This window comes from Anarhichas minor, unplaced genomic scaffold, assembly GCF_050575085.1.
Source record: "Anarhichas minor isolate MPS153535 unplaced genomic scaffold, ASM5057508v1 ptg000082l, whole genome shotgun sequence".
In the NCBI taxonomy this organism is placed as follows: Eukaryota; Metazoa; Chordata; class Actinopteri; order Perciformes; family Anarhichadidae; genus Anarhichas; species Anarhichas minor.
The window spans coordinates 810,073-834,289 of NW_027466528.1; the positions used below are offsets into that span (position 1 = coordinate 810,073).

At 42.9% G+C, this 24,217-nt stretch overlaps 2 protein-coding genes and 1 pseudogene across 2 annotated transcripts; 1 reads left to right on the plus strand and 2 right to left on the minus strand.

Moving 5' to 3' along the window:
* Positions 1-511: 511 nt before the first annotated feature.
* On the minus strand, positions 512-7,391 carry LOC142938303 (uncharacterized). The gene is made up of 13 exons (XM_076081592.1): positions 7,361-7,391; positions 6,067-6,204; positions 5,791-5,955; positions 5,534-5,671; positions 4,401-4,556; positions 3,992-4,192; positions 3,710-3,874; positions 3,470-3,564; positions 3,341-3,385; positions 3,034-3,231; positions 2,760-2,940; positions 2,484-2,648; positions 512-567 (listed from the first exon to the last, which is right to left on the minus strand). Exons 1-13 carry the CDS (start codon positions 7,389-7,391, stop codon positions 512-514), a joined length of 1,734 nt encoding a protein of 577 aa, XP_075937707.1.
* Positions 7,392-7,559: 168 nt separating this feature from the next.
* LOC142938304 (ataxin-2-like protein) lies at positions 7,560-10,644 on the plus strand. Its single transcript, XM_076081593.1, has 9 exons — positions 7,560-7,565; positions 7,734-7,868; positions 8,730-8,793; positions 8,994-9,172; positions 9,304-9,442; positions 9,632-9,741; positions 9,957-10,136; positions 10,238-10,297; positions 10,498-10,644. Exons 1-9 carry the CDS (start codon positions 7,560-7,562, stop codon positions 10,642-10,644), a joined length of 1,020 nt encoding a protein of 339 aa, XP_075937708.1.
* Positions 10,645-11,504: 860 nt separating this feature from the next.
* LOC142938333 (ADP-ribosylhydrolase ARH1-like) lies at positions 11,505-18,593 on the minus strand (annotated as a pseudogene).
* Between the last annotated feature and the right edge of the window lie 5,624 nt (positions 18,594-24,217).

Below are 24,217 nucleotides of genomic sequence, written 5' to 3' on the forward strand. Positions count from 1 at the left end.
AGCCCCTGGCTATTTATTATCACATCTTTGCCTCCTCGGATTATACATCATACGTACTCTGGGCACTTCTTCTGTGCTGCAGCCAGAGTCAGTCTCTCATGGCAGATTTCATTTTTTGTCATTGCCCTCGTAGAAAGTTGTCCTTGACCCACTTTCCAATCATCAGGGAGGGGGGGGGGGGGGGATGTGAGAGTGCAGGATGTGCAAGTGTGTCAGCATGCACTTCGTCAGTCTCGATGTATGATTGCTTGTGTATGTATGTGTGTGTGTGTGGGGAGAGGGCTATGTGGGCATGCATTCGATCTCTTCATGTAAATTCTGCACCTGCTGACGCTTACACTTGTCACTTAGGGGGAAGTGCTCTCGCTCGCCATTGTCATGTCGTTAAAATAGTGCCTGTAGAGACTTCTCCTGACGAGAACGTGCAGCTTCGGAATCTATTTGAGGACGCTGATTGACTAAATTGTATGTCACTCATTTATATTTTTAATCAGCATTAAAGTATCATTGGCTAAACTGCTTCATAGATCCGCCTCTTTGGGGCAGATTCTCCAGCGTCCCAGCCAGCTGAGACGTGCAGACAGGCGGAGAGGACGTGCAGGAAAAGCATATATTTACTGCAGATATCATATTTTACACATATTACTGGGTGATTCCATATTTTCCATATTGTGTGTGTGTGTGTGTGTGTGTGTGTGGTGTGGTGTGGTGTGGTGTGTTGTGTGTGTGTGTTCAATTCAATTCAATTTATTTTTGTATATTATTTATTTTTGTCTCAAATTACAAATTTGCCTCAGAGGGCTTTACAATCTGTACACATTTGACATCCTCTTGTCCCGGGACCCTCACATCGGAACAGGAAAAACTCCCCCAAAAAAACCCTTTCACGGGGAGAAAAGAGGGAGAGACCTGTGGGAGAGCAACAGAGGAGGGATCCCTCTCCCAGGATGGACAAAAGTGCAATGATGTCAAGTGTAGAACAGGATAACTGAATTACAACACATTCAATGTATAACAGAACCACGACAGGAGGCAAGACCTGGTCCAGGTATAACCCGGATACACAGGAACCTGTGAGGCGAGAAAGTACAGACACTCTGGTGAAGAAGCAGGTCAATAATGTGCATTAATGGTATCGGTAATATGAAATAGTAATGTGAGTAATAGGACCAGGGTCCAGATGAAACCATGCTCCATGGAAACCTGTGAGGAGAGAAAGCACAAATACTCCGGGGAAGAAGTAAAGTTAGTAATGAGCATAATCAATTCATACAGACAGAGATGAAGAAGAGGAGAGAGGTGCTCAGTGTATCCTAAGGAAGTCCCCCTGTAGTTTTTGCCTATACCAGTTTGTCTAAGGGCCGGTCCAAGGCAAACCAGAGCCAGCCCTAACTATAAGCACTCTCACAAAGGAAAGTCTTAAGCCTACTCTTAAATGTGGTGAGTGTGTCTGCCCCCCGGACTGAAACGGGAAGCTGGTTCCACAAAAGAGGTGCTTGATAACTGAAGGCTCTGTGTTGTGTCACACCACACACCGCACCACACGCACACCACACACCGCACCACACGCACACAACTTGTGTGTGCGTGTGGTGCGGTGTGTGGTGTGTGTGTTGTGTCACACAACACACACACCACACCACACGCACACAACTTGTGTGTGTGGTGTGTGTGTTGTGTCACACAACACACACACCACACCACACGCACACAACTTGTGTGTGTGGTGTGTGTTGTGTCACACAACACACACCACACCACACGCACACAACTTGTGTGTGTGGTGTGTGTGTTGTGTCACACAACACACACACCACACCACACGCACACAACTTGTGTGTGTGGTGTGTGTTGTGTCACACAACACACACACCACACCACACGCACACAACTTGTGTGTGTGGTGTGTGTTGTGTCACACAACACACACCACACCACACGCACACAACTTGTGTGTGTGGTGTGTGTGTTGTGTCACACAACACACACACCACACCACACGCACACAACTTGTGTGTGTGGTGTGTGTGTTGTGTCACACAACACACACACCACACCACACGCACACAACTTGTGTGTGTGGTGTGTGTGTTGTGTCACACAACACACACCACACCACACGCACACAACTTGTGTGTGTGGTGTGTGTGTTGTGTCACACAACACACACACCACACCACACGCACACAACTTGTGTGTGTGGTGTGTGTGTTGTGTCACACAACACACACACCACACCACACGCACACAACTTGTGTGTGTGTGTGTGTGTGGGGTTAACAGAGCCATGGATGACTCCTGAGCTGTTTCAGGGTAGAACGCCGATTAGGGTCTCTGTTCAAACTTCTCCGAAAGAAATCCTGGCAATCTGGAGAGAAAGAAGGAGAAGAAAGGTGAGGGCGACGGCTCCGGTGATCCATCACAGTGTGAACTAAAATGAACAGATTTGTGTCTGCCGATATGTTTCTGTATGTTTTTCTTACTTTCGGAGAGCTCGTTGCTGATTCTCTGATTGTTTCGAAAGAACCTCTTCATAACAAATATATCAGTGTGGAGCATCTCAAAGAGGACCACTCCCATCTGAAACACTGTGGTGGGTCCGGCACTGTAAAACCCACGATCGTGATACTCTGGGGGGATGTGAGTACCTAGAATATACAGACATAATAAAAAGACAGTGAGGATGAGGAGCTTTGTTTCAATGTAAAGTCACAGATGGGTAAGTTAGTGAAGAGCAGGAGTAAAGCCAGACGTCTTACCGAAGAAGACGCGGTAAGTGGATGTTTTCTTCGCTAAGCAGCTCAGACCAAAGTCAATGAGGCGAACTCGCGGGATGTCCGAGCTGGTCTCGATCAATATGTTTTCCGGTTTTATGTCCCGGTGGAAGACGTGTTTGTCTTCAAGATCAATTGCTGCATCGATGAGCTGTTTCAGAATCACCTGACAGACAAAAAGAGAGAGATGATGATCAGAGAGGAGGATGTTCTGACATGTTCTCATGGCTGTGACTCGGAGCCGACTACAGCAGCTTACCTTGGCTTCCTCTTCGTCTAAGGGGCCTCCGTTAGCGTTGATGTGGTCGAGAAGGTCTTTGGCAGGGATTGGTCTCTCCAGCACCAGGATCAGCTCCTGGTCCAGTTTGTAGTGGTCCAGCAGGGATACGGGTGCCGATGTCCCCTCTGATTTGGCCGCCAGTTTTGACATGACGGTGACCTCCGCGGAGATCCCTTTCTGAAACATCACAACAGAGTTGAGTATGAGAGAGAAACACGATTCATCCGTAATACATTCAGAAAGAGAGCGCAGCACATTTCAACAGCAGCAGGTGTTGCTCACTCACGTGTTGGCAGAGAATGTTGTCATTAGGAACGTGTTTGATGGCAACCTACGAGGTACAAACAAGACTTGGTTAGCACTTCCTGACCATAGTGTGTGTGTGTGTGTGTGTGTGTGTGTGTGTAACACTTACAGGTAGATTATCTGCTTTGCGGTAGCCAGCAAACACAGATCCACATCCTCCTTCGCCGAGCAGATCCTGCTGCTGGTATTTGGCCTCAAATTCAGCTAAACAGAAAAACAAATATTCAGTTTTATTACATTTGTGAGTAACAGCAACTATATGTTACCTAAATATGAATCCCTCCTACGTTTGTTATATCTAATATAAATTATGATTTTACACTGAACATAATAAAGCCAAACTACTGACCTGTTGTGCCATGTACCGACAAACCCCGTTGGGTGTGTTCAGTCTCTGTAGGTCCAGAGGCCTCCTTCAGGTCCAGCCTGCTCTTCTCTGGACCTTCAGCACCGGCGACGGCCTTCCTCTTATTGCCTCTCTTGCTCACATCTTCCACAGATGTGTTGCAGCTTTCTACAGATGAGGAAAACAAACAGAGGAACATCAGTTTGTTGACAATCACAACACTAACGTGGACAAAAACTGATGATGGGATACATTTCCAACAGCAGTTTCACATGATCAGCTTACCAGAGTCTTCTAAGGTGGACGCCTCTACATCTTCTCTGACTTTCTCCGTCACTTCTGTCAGGCCACATTCGTCAGAGGAGGTTCGGTCGTCACTTTTAGCATTCCTTGACGGGTTAAAACGAAAGGTGGCGTTGGGGGGCCTGATAGTCCGGTTAGGGTTTCCAGATGCTGAACTTTGTTCAGATGTGCTGGTATTGAGATCTACAAATGAGAAAAATAAGTGGAACATCAGTTTGTTGTGAGCTAATGTCACTAACTGTATGAAACTGTCATCTTTCATCATTTCACAGACTCAGATCACAGTAAGAAAAAGGTCTCAACAGCAGGAATCAGGTCTATCTCGAGGTACTAACTCTAGATTAGTGCCTTCTCCTCCCTCCCTAGATTTATGCCTGGATTTCTCACTTACCTTGATCTCTTTTAAGGGCCGGAGAACCGCAATTCATTGTCTTCTTTGCAGAGTCTTTGTCCATTAAGATATTGAAGAAGTTTCGAACAGGAGAACTGTGTGAGTACTGATCCAATGCTTCACTGAGTGAACTTGCCACCGAGTGTCTTCTTAAAGCTGTGATGAGCGGAACATAGAACATGGTGAGCGGAACATAGAACATGATGAAATGTTCTATCATGAGGTCATGTCTGTAACAGAACAATCAAGTGTTCCGGAATTATGCAAATTAGTGTTTATAGTAAATAGTGTATGTGTGTGTGTCCAGTATATTTGTATAGATGGAGGTTATCCACTGAATATATTCATACAATGCATAAAATACTATGTGTACAAGCATACAATACTTGATATTGACTCTTTCTCATCTGGCTGACTTTCCTACAAACTATTAAAATGTCCTCAGGTTGTTTCTATGAACTGTTCATCTTGATCTTAAAGTCAAAGACTTTAAAGAATGAATAAATACTACATCGTGTAAATACGTGGCAATGTGATAATAACAAAAAAGTACTTTTTGAATGAAGTATTAAATGTCTTCATGTCCTGCTGCCACTGCTGACTTGTCTTCATGTAAAGTTACTGTTCAGTTTTGAGGTAGGCTACTTATAGGCTGCTATACGTTTCATTTTCTGCTACTTTATACTTCTACTCCACTAGATCTCAGAGGGAGATATTGTACTTTTTACTTCACCACATTTATTTTGAAGATGTCTTCACTTTGAAGATTCTGATAATGAATACATTATTATGTATTAGTATAGGTAGTAGTTGAAATTAGCTTCAACATTAAATTGATGAACATATGAATCAGCATTTATAATATAGTAATTTAATTTGACATTATTTTGAAATGGGCCATTCTGCACAATGAAGACTATTACTTTAACTTAAACGCCCTTTCTTGTCCTGTAAAAAAACAAAGATTCCATTTTAAATAGAATTATAGGATGAATAACAAGTATACGTGTCAGGTCAAACTATTTGAGTCATCATTCTCCACTTAAGTCTCACCTGCAGCAAACCTGCTTTTCGAAGGATTGGCTGTTTGGGTTCAGTCACACACAGACTCCTGGGCAGATCGGCCCCTTTACGTAACGGAGAGTTGGAAGGCAGACGTTTGTCGAATAACTCGGGAGACAGGGGACCTCCAAAGGCAACCCCTTCCTTCTTCATCTGGGATGTGGGCAAGTCAGCTCCAAGTTCTTCACTTTTCCGTTTCTTGGACATCTCTTTCACCAAGAAATGAAGGAGAAGAAAGGTGAGGGCGACGGCTCCGGTGATCCATCACAGTGTGAACTAAAATGAACAGATTTGTGTCTGCCGACATGTTTATGTATGTTTTTCTTACTTTCGGAGAGCTCGTTGCTGATTCTCAGCTCGTTTGCAAAGAACCCGATGGTATCAAATGTATCACTGTGGAGCGTCTCAAAGAGGACCACTCCAATCTGAAACACTGTGGCAGGTCCGGCTCTGTAAAACCCACGATCGTACCACTCTGGGGGGATGTCAGTACCTAGAATATACAGACATAATAAAAAGACAGTGAGGATGAGGATCTTTGTTTCAATGTAAAGTCACAGATGGGTAAGTTAGTGAAGAGCAGGAGTAAAGCCAGACGTCTTACCGAAGAAGACGCGGTAAGAGGCTCTTTTCTTAACGAAGCAGCTCAGACCAAAGTCGATGAGGCGAACTCGCGGGATGTCCGAGCTGGTCTCGATCAAGATGTTTTGCAGTTTTATGTCCCGGTGGAAAATGCGTTTGTCTTCAAGATCAAATGTAATTACATATGAATCAGCATTTATAATATAGTAATTTAATTTGACATTATTTTGAAATGGGCCATTCTGCACAATGAAAACTATTACTTTTAGTATTTTAAGTATATTTTGATCATAATAGTTCTGTACCGTTACTTTTACTTTTCTGAATACTTCACAGTTCATATTCACTTCAAGTACATTAACTCAAGTAGTGAACCATACTCACGTGAATGCAGTGAGAAAAAAACCTGCGAGACACTAGCTATCCTGAAGGAAACTTCGGAGGGAACCAGCTGCTGGTTCGATTAGTCTTTCGCCCCTATACCCAGATCGGACGACCAATTTGCACGTCAGGACTACTGCCTCCACCAGTGTCCTCTGGCTTCGCCCTACCCATGACGCCTTTTACGTGAGCCGATCCCCGCATATATTTTCTCAGTTAAATATTGTTGTAAATTGAATCCCTCGACCATTTTTAACATTTAGGAACTGTTTGTAAATGATTAGGGTAGAGGATGGGCGCTGAATGGAGGAAGAGACCCATGTCTCTGATGTGTGTGTGTGTGTTGTCCTCAGGATGACTTTTTGACACTATAACAGAGATGAATGACAAAACACACAGAGATGATGAAACACATGACAAAGCACTCAGAACCAGCTTTAGTTCCTGCTAGATGTCTCCAGGACCACATTTAGCCATGAAGACAAACACAGACTCACATGGTGAAAACAATACTGGCAGCGATGTCACAGCCGGGGAAAATGAAACACACAAGTGAAAAACCTGTTCAAACCTGACAGTCTGGCCACTCTGAATACACCAGAGGATAGTTTGACCGGATCCAAAATGGAGTCGCCCCAAACACACCGAAATAGAAGACTGAGCACGGTTTAGAGACACAACATCTGCACAGATGAAACCAAAACTATCTGCATGGAGCGATAACACAAAAGGAAAGTGAGAAAATATGTTGTTGGTTTTGTTATTTTGGTGAACTGAACTATTAAGGATGTATATGTAAATAATGATAAATACTTACTGCAGCTCATATTTTAGACTCAAAGACTTATTGGCACTTTGCTGTTGTCTCACTTATGGATACATATTTAGGAAGTGTTCCTATATCGAATAATAAATGATAGAGATGCACCGCTTACGGTTTTCAGCTGATCGGCCGATCAGTCCCATGTCTCTAATTTATTTTATTTTTATGTCGACACACACACACACACACACACACACACACAATTTTAATTGTGTTTTTTTAATACAAGTAACCACGACAGATAACAAACTAAAAGGATAACAGAATTGTTGACAGTTCACACTTCGGAAGGGTTGTAATAAGTTTTCAGAATGGTGGTAAAAAAAGTTAGTCTGGACCCTTACTGTCAATTATTGTCCAAAGGAATCGTCAGGTCAGACTTTTAAATAATCTGAATTGGTGCGTCTCTAATGAAATGTTGAGTCCCCTGTGATTGGCTGAGTGACGTGCAGATTTAATTTACCTCTGGTTCTGTTGTCGTACAGACGAAGCCCAACACTGCGCCCACCCGTCCTCGGCCAACTCCTCCAAGCCCAGTGGTCCTTCAGCACCCCGGCGGACAGGGTCCACTGTACAACACCCCCTACCTCTCCTATGTGTCACAGATCCACTCTGTGCAGGTACGTGAGCAAATCAACGGTTACATATTTAATGCTTGTGTTGTTTTAAGACATGGAAACTCAACAAATGTGTAGCGCAACAGTATAATTAAAATTCCTGATAATTTAGTTTGAGCTACAAAAAACATTTATTTCCGTCATCGATTAATTTTGATTATGCTGATTACTTTGTCTATAAAAAGTCAAAAATAATATAAAAATATAGAATCTACGGATGTATTTATATAGTTTATCTCTAAAATATGTGACACGTCCTCAGTGGGCAAGTGAAGGAATGTTGTGCAAACCTGGAGATGGCAGAAAAAGTTGCCTTCAGACTTTCCAGCCTGGCAACTGTGTCTTCCTAAAGCAAGCCTCTGAATGATACGATACCTTTTGATATTCCAAAGCGTGTCGGCAGAGTCGAGTTTAGATGTTAGAATTAGATGGTTGTTGCATAACCGGTCAAATAGACTGAAGTTAAACAGCTTGAAGTGTTGCGGATGTCTTCAGGGTTGACAAAACCACTGAGCTAGCAAATAGTTTAGGAGAGCAAGCCAAAGCTTTCCATTTCACACCGGTCCAACTCATCCTTATATTGCCAACTCGGTATTTGATGCCCAGTAGTCAAATATTAAATTAGCCATTAATCCACCCTCCCATCTTGGTGCTTGTGAAGCGCTTTTGTCCTATTTTGACCAGCTGCCTGCTCCTATAAATGAGGTTTTAGGTAGCTTCCTTTTCTTACTAGTTAAATAGCTTTTTGGGGGAAGTTGTTCCTTATCCAATGCAAGGGTCTGAGGACAGAGGGCTTTGTATGTATTGTCATATTGGGCTATACAAATTAAAACTGAACTGAATTGAATCATTTCTGTATTTCAGCCCCCACCAATGTACCAGTACACCATGTCTACAGTCAGCCAGGGAAAATACCCCAGGACCAAAGGTAAAAGCAGCGTTTTTAATTCTTAATTTACATTTTCACAAACTGCTTTCTAAGATGAATGTCCTGTCGGCTCTTGTCAAAGCCAGATATCTATAACCTGTGGTACAACAGTGCAGTGACATTTGCTGAACAAAGTGTAAGAAGCTGTAATGTTTATCCTTCACGTTTCTGTCGTCTTGATGATGCTTTGCGTCCTCCAGGCCAAGTAGTGGCGCAGCGTTCTGACCACGGTTCTTCAGCACCGCCCATGATGCAAGCTGCGTCAGCAGCTGGGGCCCCGCTGGTAGCGTCCCCCTACCCTCAGTCCTACCTCCAGTACAACCCTCAGCAGTACAGCCAGCAGCAGGTCATCCAGGCCATGACACCCTACCCTGGACAGGTAGGAAGTCTGCCCTCTGACCCCTTTATTTAATTCAGGGTTTAAATCCATGTGAAGCAGAGTGTTTGCAGTAGCATTAAAATAAACAACTGTTTTTCAAGTCACTTTAAGCTCTTCTTCTCCCTCTTCAGCCGATGTACTCCATGCTGCAAGGTGGAGCTAGGATGATAGGTCAAGGTGGGGGTCCCCACCCACAAGCCATGGGACCCCCAGGAGGCCCCCAGTTCTCTACACAGGGAGACGGATCTCAGGGACCACAGGGCATCTACGGTGAGTGGACCCAAAACAAAATATCTCTATGCACTCTAATGTAGAGAGCGCTCCAATATTCTGAATTTAAGGTTGTACTGCTAAATACTTTATCACGATGAGTCATGTCTGTACTTCTATTAAGAGTCTTGCATTCTATTGATAGTAAAACAACAGTATAAAGCATCATTTTCTTCTTTTTTTGTGCAGCTCAACAGTCCTTTGCCCACCACTCGGGTGCAGTTCATCAGCCCCAGCCCTCCATCACCCCGACAGGCAACCAGCCCCCTCCCCAGCACGCTGCACCGAGCCCTGGACAGGTGAGATACAGGACTGCATGGAATTCCCCAAATATACCGAAACACTTATGATGCGTCCCAATTCAGAGTCTAGATTTCTAGATGAATTGCATTGTAACAGGCGGACAAGCCTGGGCCAAAATTATACTCGTCACATGAAATCATTTGGGGAGGTGGTGGGTCCCGGTTATTGAGATTACTCAATTATCTCTTGACTTTGTGATCTCTCCTTTCAGAATGCCCAGTCAGGCCCTCAGCCCCAGTCCTTGTACCACTCAGGTCCCCTGTCAGCACCCACCCCACCCAACATGCCGCCGGGCCACACGTCTCCACAAGCCTCTTACCCCATTCAAGGCTACAGCATCCACAGCCACCAGGGTATCCCACAAGCGTACCCCCTTGGACAGATAGCACAGGTATGATACAGCCATCACTGCAAATGAGAGCATGTGTGAAATGAAAAGAAAGTTGTATCTTAAACTTGGTTTGTCAATCTGCTGCCCCCCCTCTCCTCCAGGCCCATGTACAGGGAGCCATGTCGGGTCCCCACCACTCGGGGGGGCCACGGTCAGCCCCAGTTAGTGACGTTGCAGCCGCCTCCTCAGCAGGGCCCCGGCTCAGTGCCCCAGCATCCCCAGCATGGACCACAGCAAGGAGCACACCAACACTTTTACATAGGACATCCACAAGGTACGAGACGTGAAAGCAAAAGCCGTCCCTTGATGCTGTCTGTGGCTTGAAGTGTAGCATTTATAGTGTTTTCTGTTTCCCTCACAGCAATGCAGGTACAAGCACACCCTGCTCCCTTCCATCAGCAAGGAAACTAAACCCCATCTACCCTCCTCCCCACCTCCCAAACTCTTCTTAGGAATGAGCCCCCAACATCCCCGCCGCCTGCTGGCCCAAACTGAACGCGACTCATGAAAAACAAACTGAAAGGATCGTACAGAAAGTCTCGCAGCAGCGTGTTCTTCTGCTGCAACATTCATCAGTAACAAACCTCGGTGTCGCCGAGGACCTTTTTAATGCCAATGATGGCCGACCCCTGCTGCCATCCTCCTCTTCTCTCCAACTTCTTCCCATTTCAGAGACATGAGGCACCTTGCTGGGCGGACGAGTCGGAGAGGAAAATATACGGATGAAAGACGGCAGCAGACACCATCTTCCAGCAGTGTGTTTTTAGCCTTGTACCACGACACACACGGGAGACAGACTGTCGTGGGATTCTCACGGATACAGCATGAAAGGAGAGGGGATTTTTAGCAAATCATTTCACTTTTTTTGAAAAGAAACTCGACCCAGTAGTAGAAAACACCCCTTTGCTTCTTCTCTCCTCTAGGAAAATATAATTAATAAAAAAAATAAAATGGACAAGACAAAAAAAATATTAAAACAACAATGGCCAAAAAAATAAAGTTTTCAACTTAACTTCAAAGCTTTGTTTTAATTTATTGTATCATTAATTGTACTTGTTTGAGTGTTCGTTTTGCTTTGCACTGCATGAAGCGGTTAACATCCATAATGAGACACATTTATTTTTCATTACACAACAAGAGCTCGTTAAACATTTGCTATTATGTCACTGTGGCGGCCCTGCCTCTAACAGCAGTGGTGGCTGATTGACTGCAGAGCACCTGGTCCTGGAGCATAAAGCTGCTCCAGTGTTGCTCTGGTATACGGGGAGTGATCGCTGCCGGTTATGTTTGGTTCTGCTGACAACACGCACACTTTATCACACACGCATCCACGTTGACATTACTGATGTTACTGACTGACACACTTCATAAAGTTAACCATTTCTTTATTTGGTTAAAATAAACACTTTACATAACCATCATCTGTTGTGTCTTTGCCGTATTTGTCATAGCCTAGGAGCCGGGTTGTGACAGTCACGCTGACGAAATTAAGTAATTACCTCAGAGGGGGATTTTTTGGATTCTCATTAGCTTGAATTTGTTCCACTCGCATGTTAATTTAAAATGGTCACTAGAGGGAACCGTCTTAATACACCAGCCTGGTGAGGCACACGGTCCTCGTTGCAGAAATGACTCTTCTTTGGGTTAGTGGGGCACTCTGCTTTCCCTTCAGGCCAGTATGACGCCACACTTTGTGGCTCAGCGACAGCTCTCTAGAGCTCTCTAGATCGATGTACCACAGGCCGTGTGGCCTAGTTTCCCCTCAGTGTAAGATGCTGGGACGCAGTGTGTGTGTGGCGGCCTTCTCAGTGCGACAGGGCGTAGAGCTGCTCGGCGCTGCGGTCCCGGTGTTAAGTACTGAGTTAACGAGTGCGCATGCGTGTAAGGCAGTTAGTTCTAGAGGAACGGAAGACGTGTAACCATTGTTGTTAATGTCGTGCATACGTATTAAGTAAAGTCTTAAACATGTACAGTTGTCGCTGGAGTTATTGCATTAACATGGTAGCAGAGGATGGTTGCTGGCAATTACAAAGTTCCGCCGCCGTTTGACGAGAAGAAGTCCTACGAGAGCTGGAAAAATGAAGTTGAAATTTGGAGGCTGGTGACGGACCTCGAGGAGAAGAAGCAGGCCTTGGCGGTCGCTTTATCGCTGACGGGAAGAGCGAGGGATAGTGCACTAGAAATTGCAGCAGTGGATTTGAACGACGATGAAGGAATGAATGTACTTCTCACGAAATTGGACGCTGTGTTTTTGAAAGAGGAAACGGATCGCCAGTACGAGGCGTACACAGAGTTTGACCGGATCACAAGAGAAAATGGCGTCTCCATGGTCGATTACATTGTCGAGTTTGAGTGCCGGTAAAACAGAATACGTAAGTTCAAGATGGAGCTTCCAGATGCTGTCAGCTTTCAAGCTACTTGATACTGCAGGACTTAATGTTAAAGACAAACAATTAGCGCTTACCGCATGTCCAAACCTTTCGTTTGTAAACATGAAGTCAGCCTTGAAAAGAATCTTTGCCGATAATTCTCCACAAGAGGGAGCTGATGACCTCCGTGTGTGTGGGGGTGCTGCTGAATCTGCCTACTACACACGGTTTACCGGCAAGCGTGAAAGTAATGCCAGGTCAAGCCCACAGATCCATACGGCTGTTCAAGGGACGAATCCACTGGACAGATACAGTAGATAGATAGATAGATATCTCTCCACACACACACACACACACACACACACACACACACACACACACATTATTTTAAAACGAAAAGTAAGAAACATATGTATGAATTTTATATTGTCTTCAGGAGCAATATTTTATAATAAAAATGAGTTCTGTGCGGTTGAACTAAACCAAACCAGTGAAATTGAGACTGTAACAGGTTAATAGAAGTTTGCTGATGTAGGAGATCTGACTACAGCATGACAACATAACAAAGCCTGATTTCAGCAGGTCATACCACTGCCACTTGGCACAGAAGTAGTCCCGGTCTCTCTCGGCCTCCTCCACGGCGTAGCCTCGACCCTGAACAAAGCTCTTTGCTATTGGACAGGCCTCGTTCAACAGGCCTAGACCCCAGGCAGTTATTGGCCTGCGCTGGACCGCGTATGCCGTGAAAAGGGCCGATGCTACGGCTCCCAGGAAACCAGTGGGGTGAGGATGGGTCATCCTGCCCGTCTCTACTGCAACAGCCACCAGCGACAACAGCTGGTCAGGCTTCGGATACCTGATGGGGAAAAAGTATTTACGTCCTTATCGGCTTTTATTATGTTATTATGATATATGTAGCTGAAGGTTCCACCATAAACCTAATGAGGTCCATCATATAGAAGATAAATACGTTTTCTGTGTTAGTATTCTGTCGGGATTAAAAACTTCTGTTTACAGTAATTACCTCTTTTCATGCTTTAATTGACTCCACATTGTTGTTGTTTTTACTGGTTCTGGCTCACGCTTTCACCCTGGAACTCTGTTTATGTTATTTTCTGCTTAGTGATCAAAGACTGTGATTCCACTGCTGCATTTATTATAAATTACTTTGGATAAAAGCAGCAGCTGTGTGCCTCAACTGTAAATGTGTTTGAAATGTTTAATGTCACGTTTTCCTTGTGTCCTTGGGTGACCAAACCAAGTTGCACTATGCATTTTTAATAATGCTACTCCACTGACATTTCATTTTGCTTTATCATCCTAACCTTTTCCAGAACCTGCCTGAATATTTCTTTCTCTTTCTGCAATTTAAATTGAACAATTTAAAAGCTGGTGACTACCATCCAATTCCGGATTAATTCCTCTTTACAACCAAATGTGACGAGTTTAGAGCTTAAACGATTAGTGGAATCATTGCTTAGTTGATCTACATTATATTATTATATTAATCGCAACTATTTTGTTGACTGATTAATTGTTTAAATCACGTTTTGAGCAACAATGTCAAACACTCTCAGATTCTCCAACCTAAAGATGAGCTTGTTTTTGATCTGGGAAACTGGGATGGACATTTTTCCCTACACTTAATTAATAGATCAAATAATCAGAAGATCAATCGATTGAAAATAATCATCAGATCATTGTAGATCCCAAAAACCAGAGTGAGGAAATGTATTCACACTTACTCATCGTATTTCAGAGACAGTAAGTCAGGAGTTATTTTGGACTCTGACCTTAACTTTGAAAGTCATGTCAGTAACTCTCTCACTTTAAAAACAAATCAATAATTGGGAGGATTTATATATCAAGCCATTTCTTTTGAGAAACTTGTTTCGACATAGTATAGTATGTCGAAACAAGTCATAGTAAATGTAGTTCATGTTACCAACTACCAAGGAGGGCTGCTGTAATGCTCCCTAACCCCAAACATACAACTGTAGTTACTGTCTGTGTCTGAGAGGTGAATCCGGGTTCTTTGCTTTTTTTGGGTGGAAGGGTGTTTTACATGTGCCTTTTGATGTAACACACACTGAGTTTACTTATTAATAAATTTGCTTCATGAATAAAATGTCCTTGCATATTACTACAAATATCAAGTATGTCCCAAACTAAAACTAAACCCTACAGATTTCAGGAGACAAATGAAAGTCCAAAGACAACAGAGAGGTGCTTAGATTTGCTGGATCAGCTGCCATTTAAAAGATATGAATTGAACGTATCTCCTTTTCCCTCGCTTAGTCATCAAGTTGCCCTCTACCTGCTCGAGAAGGCAATACCGCAATATAATTGACAATTAAAAAATAATAACCATGGAGGAGAGAACATTGAAACTGGAATGCATAAGGATAAGACTGTTATTGTATTTCTATTCTAAGGATTTTGATTGATTGAATAATTTAATAGCACATCAAAAATAACAATAATATAAATAATAAAAGAATATGCATGGGAAAAAGCCTAAAATGCTCTCACGGTTCTACTCCAGTTTTGATTAAAACGATCAAATCAAATAAACTTAAGTGATTAAAAAATAATTTTATTAAAAATTGTAAACAGTGACAGGGATCTGAGCTGTTTACTATTGTCCCACATGTTGCAATATATACACTAGACATTTATAAATGGACATATTAATAATACACATGATAATATTGTGTAAATAATCGAGCGCCTCTTAATTTATTTTATACGAACAGTTATGGTTACAGACTCTCTCTCCACCTCCCTACACTCATATTGTATTTAGAGTGTAACTCATTCGCCAAGAAATAGACGCTCAATAAACAAAGTGAAATATGAATTTCACTGACATCATTATTATGATTATATTTCAGGATATTGCAATAATGTTTTTATCGTTAATTCTTTTGGCCACAATAATCACAGGCGTAGATAGATTTTCGTATACAAGAACACCTAAAAAATGGGTACTAGAGACGTATGTGCTGGGTACGTGATGGGACAACCGTCCTACCTGAGACCAATGCACATGGACCTCATGGCCGCTCCACAGCCCATCCCCTCTGGATTCTAGGGCACTCTGTAGCCCCCTTCCTCTCCAGGCTTCAGCTGGGAGACTCCTTTAAGGGCAAATGAGAGTAAGTCCGATCTCTGCCATGACTACAAATAAATGAGATATGATTATAAAATTAACTTTGTGTCACCCAAAATGCTTGAAGGCCCTGGTTTCCTCCCATCCATGTCTTTCATACCCTCCACATATCGAGCAGCCGCCTCATGCATGAGTTCCTCCCCCGCCTTTCCTACGAGGGAGACAACGCAGAGCCAACTTGTTCAAACTGCAAACTGTTGTCCTTATTAACTTTTTAAAGATGAAAGGGGCCTGCTACCAAGAATGGCTGTTTGCCTTATCACAGCAAAGGTCAAGTTGAATTTCTACCATTTTCATTTCACTTGTGCAGAGCCGTAATAGAGCAGCAAATCAAGGCAAGACTGGAAATTAGATTAGACCTTTAGTTATGAGGAGGGTGTGGTGTGTGTGTCCCAGTGAGGGCTCAACAGAACACCGATTATCGAATCCAATAAATTGCTCGTTTGAAATGAAAATAGCAACGGAGGGACAGAAACTGGATAGAGAAAATAGTTTCAATGTCCTTTTAACCTCACCAGTGGCCAGTCCTTCAGCCGGTGCCAGATGCTGAACTGTGTCGTCGCTCACCGGCCAGTCAGGGAGCTCGGCCTTGATGTTCTTCAGACCACCAAGCTCTTTGAGCTCCTGCAAGGAGAGAAAGGGCAAGGGCAGACATTTTAGGGTAACACCACCTTCAGTAGTGCTTTAGTTTTATCACAACCTTAGCCCCTCCTTTCATATTGGTCCTGCACTGACCTGATGAATAGCTGGTCCCGACTCATTGTACTCCCAGAGCTGGTTCCTGTATCCCAGAGCATCACCAACACCACTTAGCAACACGGCTGCTTTATAGTGCTCCACTGTAGCCGAGCTAATGGGACAAAAGAGAACAAACAAATGTATGTATGCCACTGAGCCATAAGGAAACTAAGCCACTCCAGGGAAACTATAAAACCAGAAAATTGCAAATGTAGATGCTCTTTTTAACAGTCCAATTTTCACTGTAACAGTACTGAGGAGAAGATGTTTTATGAGTTTTTATCAAGATCATTTCTTCTGTCTGAGTAATTTCAACTGAAGCGGTGTTGCACATTTAAATGTTTATATTTGATTTGTAGAAAAACACCAGTAACATCACCAGCGTTATCTGTTTCTATTGATCATAATGCAAATAAAAAACACTGTGCTAAGTGAACACTTCAAAATAATATTACAACAAATAAATGATATATAAACACACACACACATGCATGAAGACATCCTTTTCTGACCATTTATGTAACGTTCAAACATCGACATGTCAACGAGTCATCTTAGACATTACGTTACTCTCTGGCTTGATTTGAGAATACTTTCAGTCAAATGTTGCACTTGCTGCAGGAAGTCTCCATGCTGTGGTCAGTGGAAGTCTCACCGGTCCATTGCATGGTGTCAATGTACATGTTGAGGTTTAAAACAAAGGATGTGAGAGCCTGCAGGCCGCAGGTACTTTTCTGCTGCGAGCTTCTTACTGCGCATCAGAAAAATGAGCTGGATCCGGTTCAAAATTAAAAACAATATTTAATGTACTACACAAAGTTCACTTACAAACTGAATTAACTATCAATAGTAATATTTCATGAAATAGAGGCCCCATCCGCACCACACGACAGACTGGTGTGTCCGCCTCGTGGTCCAGATGAGGTCTGATTATCTCCGGGGATTCAGTTTCTTTGTCTCTCCAAAGTCTCTGAAATGTCTCATATTACACATTCCTTAGCCCATCGATCAGCTCAGTGATTGGCTGAACCCTTCGGCCTTCAGTCGGCCACTTCCTTGACCAATTCACCCCCCTTCTTGAAGGCTGTGCTCAGAAAGTCTCCAGCAACATCCCCCTCTCTCTGACTTAATGGCGGTGTCATAAAGTCTCTGGTTTCTCTCACAGTGCACAACAAATTCAGTAACTCTCCCTTTAGTTTAAACCTTCTACAAGTAAACATATTGTAACACATAATATCCATCGCTAGGAGCGCTTTAAAACTTAAATTCCTCACATACAGATCCACTGGTGCCTGTTCCGTGCTTTCTGAAACAGCATGGACTTTCTCGGGCTTGTATTTTGATGGCTGCTACTGTGTTTTTGTCCTTCACATATTAGCAAAGTGGTTGGGCTTTTTGCATTTGTTACACTGACGTCCTTTTGCGGGGCATTGCTCCGTGCGACCGTGTTCTCTTCCTGCTAACTGCATGAACAGACTGGCTAGCTGTATTAGCGGCGGGGCAACCCATAGTCTTTAGCTGCTGCTGTGACAGCTCGTGTGAGCTGCAATGTCGATCGCTTTCTCGAGCGTGAGATCTGGACCGTGACTGAGTAGTTTTTCCCGGACTCTTGGAGAGTTTGTGCCGAAAACGATCCTGTCTCTAATCATCTCATCACCGTTAGGGTAGTTGCAGTCTTTTACTAGCAGCTTTAGCTCAGTCACAAACTGGTCCAAATGTTCACAATCCTTCTGTATCTTTTCGTCAAATTTATATCGCGCGAAAATGGGGTTAGCTTTGGGCGTTACAAATGCTTCAAACTTCGCATAGTACATTTGGAGTACCTTCCTCTCATCTGCCGTGAGGGTCCATGTATTATATACATCTCTGCCTTTTTCACCGACCCACAGGAGTAGATAGCTGCACTTTTCTTCCTCCTCTTTAGCGCTCAGCGGGCCGGAGAACATTAGCTCCACATGCTGGCGAAACTTTCTCCATGCGTCGGGCAGGTTAGATGAATCCCAATCCACCCGTGGCGTGGGGACGCCTGTGTTCTCCATCTTCCGTCGTCAGGTCGAAGTGAAAACCAAGCTATTCTGACACCATGTACTACTCTGTTTCTACTGACATGTAAGTGTCTAAGTAAAATGAATGATACCAGTTTGTCTCATAGGGCGCGGTGGGCGTCCATCTTTGTTTGTATCGTTCGTTGAACCGGAAGTATCCAAGATACTACACCCATGCCGTTCTAGAACGGCATGGGTGTGCTTTGATCTGTGACGTCACAGATCAAAGCACAGGTCAGCATAGCTCAGCACTCAAAGCCCACATTTACATTACATTACATTACAGTCACTGAGCAGACGCTTTTATCCAAAGTAACTTACAAGTGTATTCAACATCGGTTTTCGAGAGAACTAGTCACCAGAAGTAATAAGTGCATGTCATTTCCTCAAACAAGCATCTAAGAGCATAAACCTACGAATACAATACAATACAATACAATACTCCGAACACATTTTTGTTAGGAGACAAACTGTATATTTGTGGCAGTATATTTGTGTCATCTAATTTCCCCCTGGGGTTGAATAAAGTTTATATCTATCTATCTAGTAGTAGTAGTACAGACCAGTAGTTGAAATGGACGAAACAGGAGACGGATCTCAAAACGTAAATGTATATGTACGTTATAGAAGAAATGATAATTATGTCATACTTATTGACCTTCACTACCCCGGATTCATCTTTCCTCCTACTGCAACAGGAGATCGACATTATGTTGGAATCCAGGGCTTGGTGGAATTTGTCAACAATGATGGAATACCGGATCACACCCCCATCTATTTCGTTTATAACTGGTGGAGGTTTATGGCCGAAGAACTAATTGTGAACGATGAACTCCAACGCAATCAAAGGGACCCAGCCAACGAATATGATTACAATGACAACATGAATAATATTGTCAACATTGACAACAATGACGGCATCAACAACGACAATGTAGATGACAACGCTTACAATCGCAATCTTGATAACAATAATGAATATGCGGAAGTGGCTGGTCCATCCAATAAATGGGAAGAAAGCAGACGGTGTGATGAGTTTGCTGAAAGCGACACCGACTTCGACGAGGAAACTGAAACTAGTCCAATCGAACACGCTAAAGTTCCTGAAGACGATCCTCTGCCTGGTCCATCCAAGAAACGGAAGAGAAAGACTAACAGAGTAGAAGAGGAGAGGAGCTGCAAAAAAAGCAGACGGTGTGATGAGTCTGCTGAAAGCAGCACCGAGAGCACCAACTTCAACAAGGAAACTGAAACTAGTTCAATCGAACACGCTAAAGTTCATGAAGACGATCCTCTGCCTGGTCCATCCAAGAAACGGAAGAGAAAGACTAACAGAGTAGAAGAGGAGAGGAGCTGCAAAAAAAGCAGACGGTGTGATGAGTCTGCTGAAAGCAGCACCGACATCAACAAGGAAACTGAAACTAGTTCAATCGAACACACTAAAGTTCCTGAAGACGATCCTCTGCCTGGTCCATCCAAGAAACGGAAGAGAATGACTAACAGAGTAGAAGAGGAGAGGAGCTGCAAAAAAAGCAGACGGTGTGATGAGTCTGCTGAAAGCAGCACCGACTTCAACAAGGAAACTGAAACTAGTTCAATCGAACACACTAAAGTTCCTGAAGACGATCCTCTGCCTGGTCCATCCAAGAAACGGAAGAGAAAGACTAACAGAGTAGAAGAGGAGAGGAGCTGCAAAAAAAGCAGACGGTGTGATGAGTCTGCTGAAAGCAGCACCGACTTCAACAAGGAAACTGAAACTAGTTCAATCGAACACACTAAAGTTCCTGAAGACGATCCTCTGCCTAGTTCATTCACGAAACGGAGGAGAATGACTATCACATCAGTAGAGGAGATGAGCAGGGAAATAAGCAGATGGTGGGATGAGTCTGCTGAAAGCGACACCGACTTCAACAAGGAAACTGAAACTAGTTCAATCGAACACACTAAAGTTCCTGAAGACGATCCTCTGCCTGGTCCATCCAAGAAACGGAAGAGAATGACTATCACATCAGAAGAGGAGATGAGCAGGGAAATAAGCAGATGGTGGGATGAGTTTGCTGAAAGCGACACCGACTTCAACAAGGAAACTGAAACTAGTCCAATCGAACACGCTAAAGTTCCTGAAGACGATCCTCTGCCTGGTCCATCCAAGAAACGGAAGAGAAAGACGAACAGAGTAGAAGAGGAGAGGAGCTGCAAAAAAAGCAGACGGTGTGATGAGTCTGCTGAAAGCAGCACCGACATCAACAAGGAAACTGAAACTAGTTCAATCGAACACACTAATGTTCCTGAAGACGATCCTCTGCCTGGTCCATCCAAGAAACGGAAGAGAAAGACTAACAGAGTAGAAGAGGAGAGGAGCTGCAAAAAAAGCAGACGGTGTGATGAGTCTGCTGAAAGCAGCACCGACATCAACAAGGAAACTGAAACTAGTTCAATCGAACACACTAAAGTTCCTGAAGACGATCCTCTGCCTGGTCCATCCAAGAAACGGAAGAGAAAGACTAACAGAGTAGAAGAGGAGAGGAGCTGCAAAAAAAGCAGACGGTGTGATGAGTCTGCTGAAAGCAGCACCGACTTCAACAAGGAAACTGAAACTAGTTCAATCGAACACACTAAAGTTCCTGAAGACGATCCTCTGCCTAGTTCATTCACGAAACGGAGGAGAATGACTATCACATCAGTAGAGGAGATGAGCAGGGAAATAAGCAGATGGTGGGATGAGTCTGCTGAAAGCGACACCGACTTCAACAAGGAAACTGAAACTAGTTCAATCGAACACACTAAAGTTCCTGAAGACGATCCTCTGCCTGGTCCATCCAAGAAACGGAAGAGAATGACTATCACATCAGAAGAGGAGATGAGCAGGGAAATAAGCAGATGGTGGGATGAGTTTGCTGAAAGCGACACCGACTTCAACAAGGAAACTGAAACTAGTCCAATCGAACACGCTAAAGTTCCTGAAGACGATCCTCTGCCTGGTCCATCCAAGAAACGGAAGAGAAAGACTAACAGAGTAGAAGAGGAGAGGAGCTGCAAAAAAAGCAGACGGTGTGATGAGTCTGCTGAAAGCAGCACCGACATCAACAAGGAAACTGAAACTAGTTCAATCGAACACACTAAAGTTCCTGAAGACGATCCTCTGCCTGGTCCATCCAAGAAACGGAAGAGAAAGACTAACAGAGTAGAAGAGGAGAGGAGCTGCAAAAAAAGCAGACGGTGTGATGAGTCTGCTGAAAGCAGCACCGACTTCAACAAGGAAACTGAAACTAGTTCAATCGAACACACTAAAGTTCCTGAAGACGATCCTCTGCCTAGTTCATTCAAGAAACGGAGGAGAATGACTATCACATCAGTAGAGGAGATGAGCAGGGAAATAAGCAGATGGTGGGATGAGTCTGCTGAAAGCGACACCGACTTCAACAAGGAAACTGAAACTAGTCCAATCGAACACGCTAAAGTTCCTGAAGACGATCCTCTGCCTGGTCCATCCAAGAAACGGAAGAGAAAGACTAACAGAGTAGAAGAGGAGAGGAGCTGCAAAAAAAGCAGACGGTGTGATGAGTCTGCTGAAAGCAGCACCGACTTCAACAAGGAAACTGAAACTAGTCCAATCGAACACACTAAAGTTCCTGAAGTCGATCCTCTGCCTGGTCCATCCAAGAAACGGAAGAGAAAGACTAACAGAGTAGAAGAGGAGAGGAGCTGCAAAAAAGTCAGATGGTGTGATGAGTCTGCTGAAAGCGACACCGACATCAACAAGGAAACTGAAACTAGTTCAATCGAACACGCTAAAGTTCCTGAAGTCGATCCTCTGCCTGGTCCATCCAAGAAACGGAAGAGAAAGACTAACAGAGTAGAAGAGGAGAGATAGTTATATGGACTGAGTGAGTCAGACAGACAGACAGTTTTAAGGAAGGAAGTAACCTCTTGAACACTAGCCCTATTTTTAGGCCTCTGCTCGAAAATTGCATACCCATACCAAAGAGAGTGTATTTCTGCAACTACAAGGTCTATTTTAATAATTTTTTGATTGTATAATACAGGTAACACTTGTGAGATGTGCTAATATGTGTATCAGCACAAAAGTTTCAGGTTCGCCTGAAAAAAAGCACTTGTGTCTAAAATATTACTTGAAATAATGCCTAAAAATGTCAATGGCATAGCCACAGTCATAGCACAACAGGTTTTACAGTCTCTAAAACTGATTTGACTTCGATTGAGTGAAGCAGGCCAGCATAAACCAAGCAAAGGCATGCAAAATTCTCATTTTTGGAAGCTCATCCGCCATGAACGCTCTGCGCTTTCTCATGAGAGACCAAAACAAAGACCATAGTACGCAGTATTTATGGTCGTTAGGATTTTATTGTCATATACATATACACATACACAAAATTTGACTTCTGCATTTGACCCATCCCTGCATATAGGGAGCAGTGGGCTGCCAATGATAGGCGCCCGGGGAGCCGGGGGTTCAGTGTATCTATCTGTCTGTCTGTCTATTATCTGTCTGTCTGTCTATTATCTATTATCTGTCTGTCTGTCTATTATCTGTCTTTCTATTATCTGTCTGTCTTTCTATTATCTATTATCTGTCTGTCTATTATCTATTATCTGTCTGTCTATTATCTGTCTGTCTGTCTATTATCTGTCTTTCTATTATCTGTCTGTCTTTCTATTATCTATTATCTGTCTGTCTATTATCTATTATCTGTCTGTCTATTATCTGTCTGTCTGTCTATTATCTGTCTTTCTATTATCTGTCTGTCTGTCTATTATCTGTCTGTCTTTCTATTATCTATTATCTGTCTGTCTATTATCTATTATCTGTCTGTCTATTATCTGTCTGTCTATTATCTATTATCTGTCTGTCTATTATCTGTCTGTCTTTCTATTATCTATTATCTGTCTGTCTATTATCTATTATCTGTCTGTCTATTATCTATTATCTGTCGGTTTATTATCTGTCTGTCTTTCTATTATCTGTCTGTCTATTATCTATTATCTGTCGGTCTATTATCTGTCTGTCTATTATCTATTATCTGTCTGTCTATTATCTGTCTGTCTTTCTATTATCTATTATCTGTCTGTCTATTATCTATTATCTGTCTGTCTATTATCTGTCTGTCTTTCTATTATCTATTATCTGTCTGTCTATTATCTATTATCTGTCGGTCTATTATCTGTCTGTCTATTATCTATTATCTGTCTGTCTATTATCTGTCTGTCTTTCTATTATCTATTATCTGTCTGTCTATTATCTATTATCTGTCTGTCTATTATCTGTCTGTCTATTATCTATTATCTGTCTGTCTATTATCTATTATCTGTCGGTTTATTATCTGTCTGTCTTTCTATTATCTGTCTGTCTATTATCTATTGTCTGTCTGTCTATTATCTGTCTGTCTGTCTATTATCTGTCTGTCCATTATCTATTGTCTGTCGGTCTATTATCTGTCTGTCTGTCTATTATCTGTCTGTCTATTATCTATTATCTGTCGGTCTATTATCTGTCTGTCTATTATCTATTATCTGTCTGTCTGTCTATTATCTGTCTGTCTTTCTATTATCTATTATCTGTCTGTCTATTATCTATTATCTGTCGGTCTATTATCTGTCTGTCTATTATCTATTATCTGTCTGTCTGTCTATTATCTGTCTGTCTTTCTATTATCTATTATCTGTCTGTCTATTATCTGTCTGTCTGTCTATTATCTGTCTGTCTATTATCTATTATCTGTCGGTTTATTATCTGTC

What these genes read in the sequence shown, in the direction of transcription:
- LOC142938304 (XM_076081593.1), top strand. An exon ending in AAAATACCCCAGGACCAAAG is followed by an intron (nt 8,794 to 8,993) that starts GTAAAAGCAGCG and finishes TGCGTCCTCCAG; the next exon opens with GCCAAGTAGTGGCGCAGCGT. An exon ending in CCCTTGGACAGATAGCACAG is followed by an intron (nt 10,137 to 10,237) that starts GTATGATACAGC and finishes CCTCTCCTCCAG; the next exon opens with GCCCATGTACAGGGAGCCAT.
- LOC142938303 (XM_076081592.1), bottom strand. Translation starts at nt 7,391, where the DNA reads ATGGGACTGATCGGCCGATCAGCTGAAAACC. An exon ending in GGCCCTTAAAAGAGATCAAG is followed by an intron (nt 4,193 to 4,400) that starts GTAAGTGAGAAA and finishes TCTCATTTGTAG; the next exon opens with ATCTCAATACCAGCACATCT. An exon ending in CAGCAACGAGCTCTCCGAAA is followed by an intron (nt 568 to 2,483) that starts GTAAGAAAAACA and finishes TGCACGTCTCAG; the next exon opens with CTGGCTGGGACGCTGGAGAA.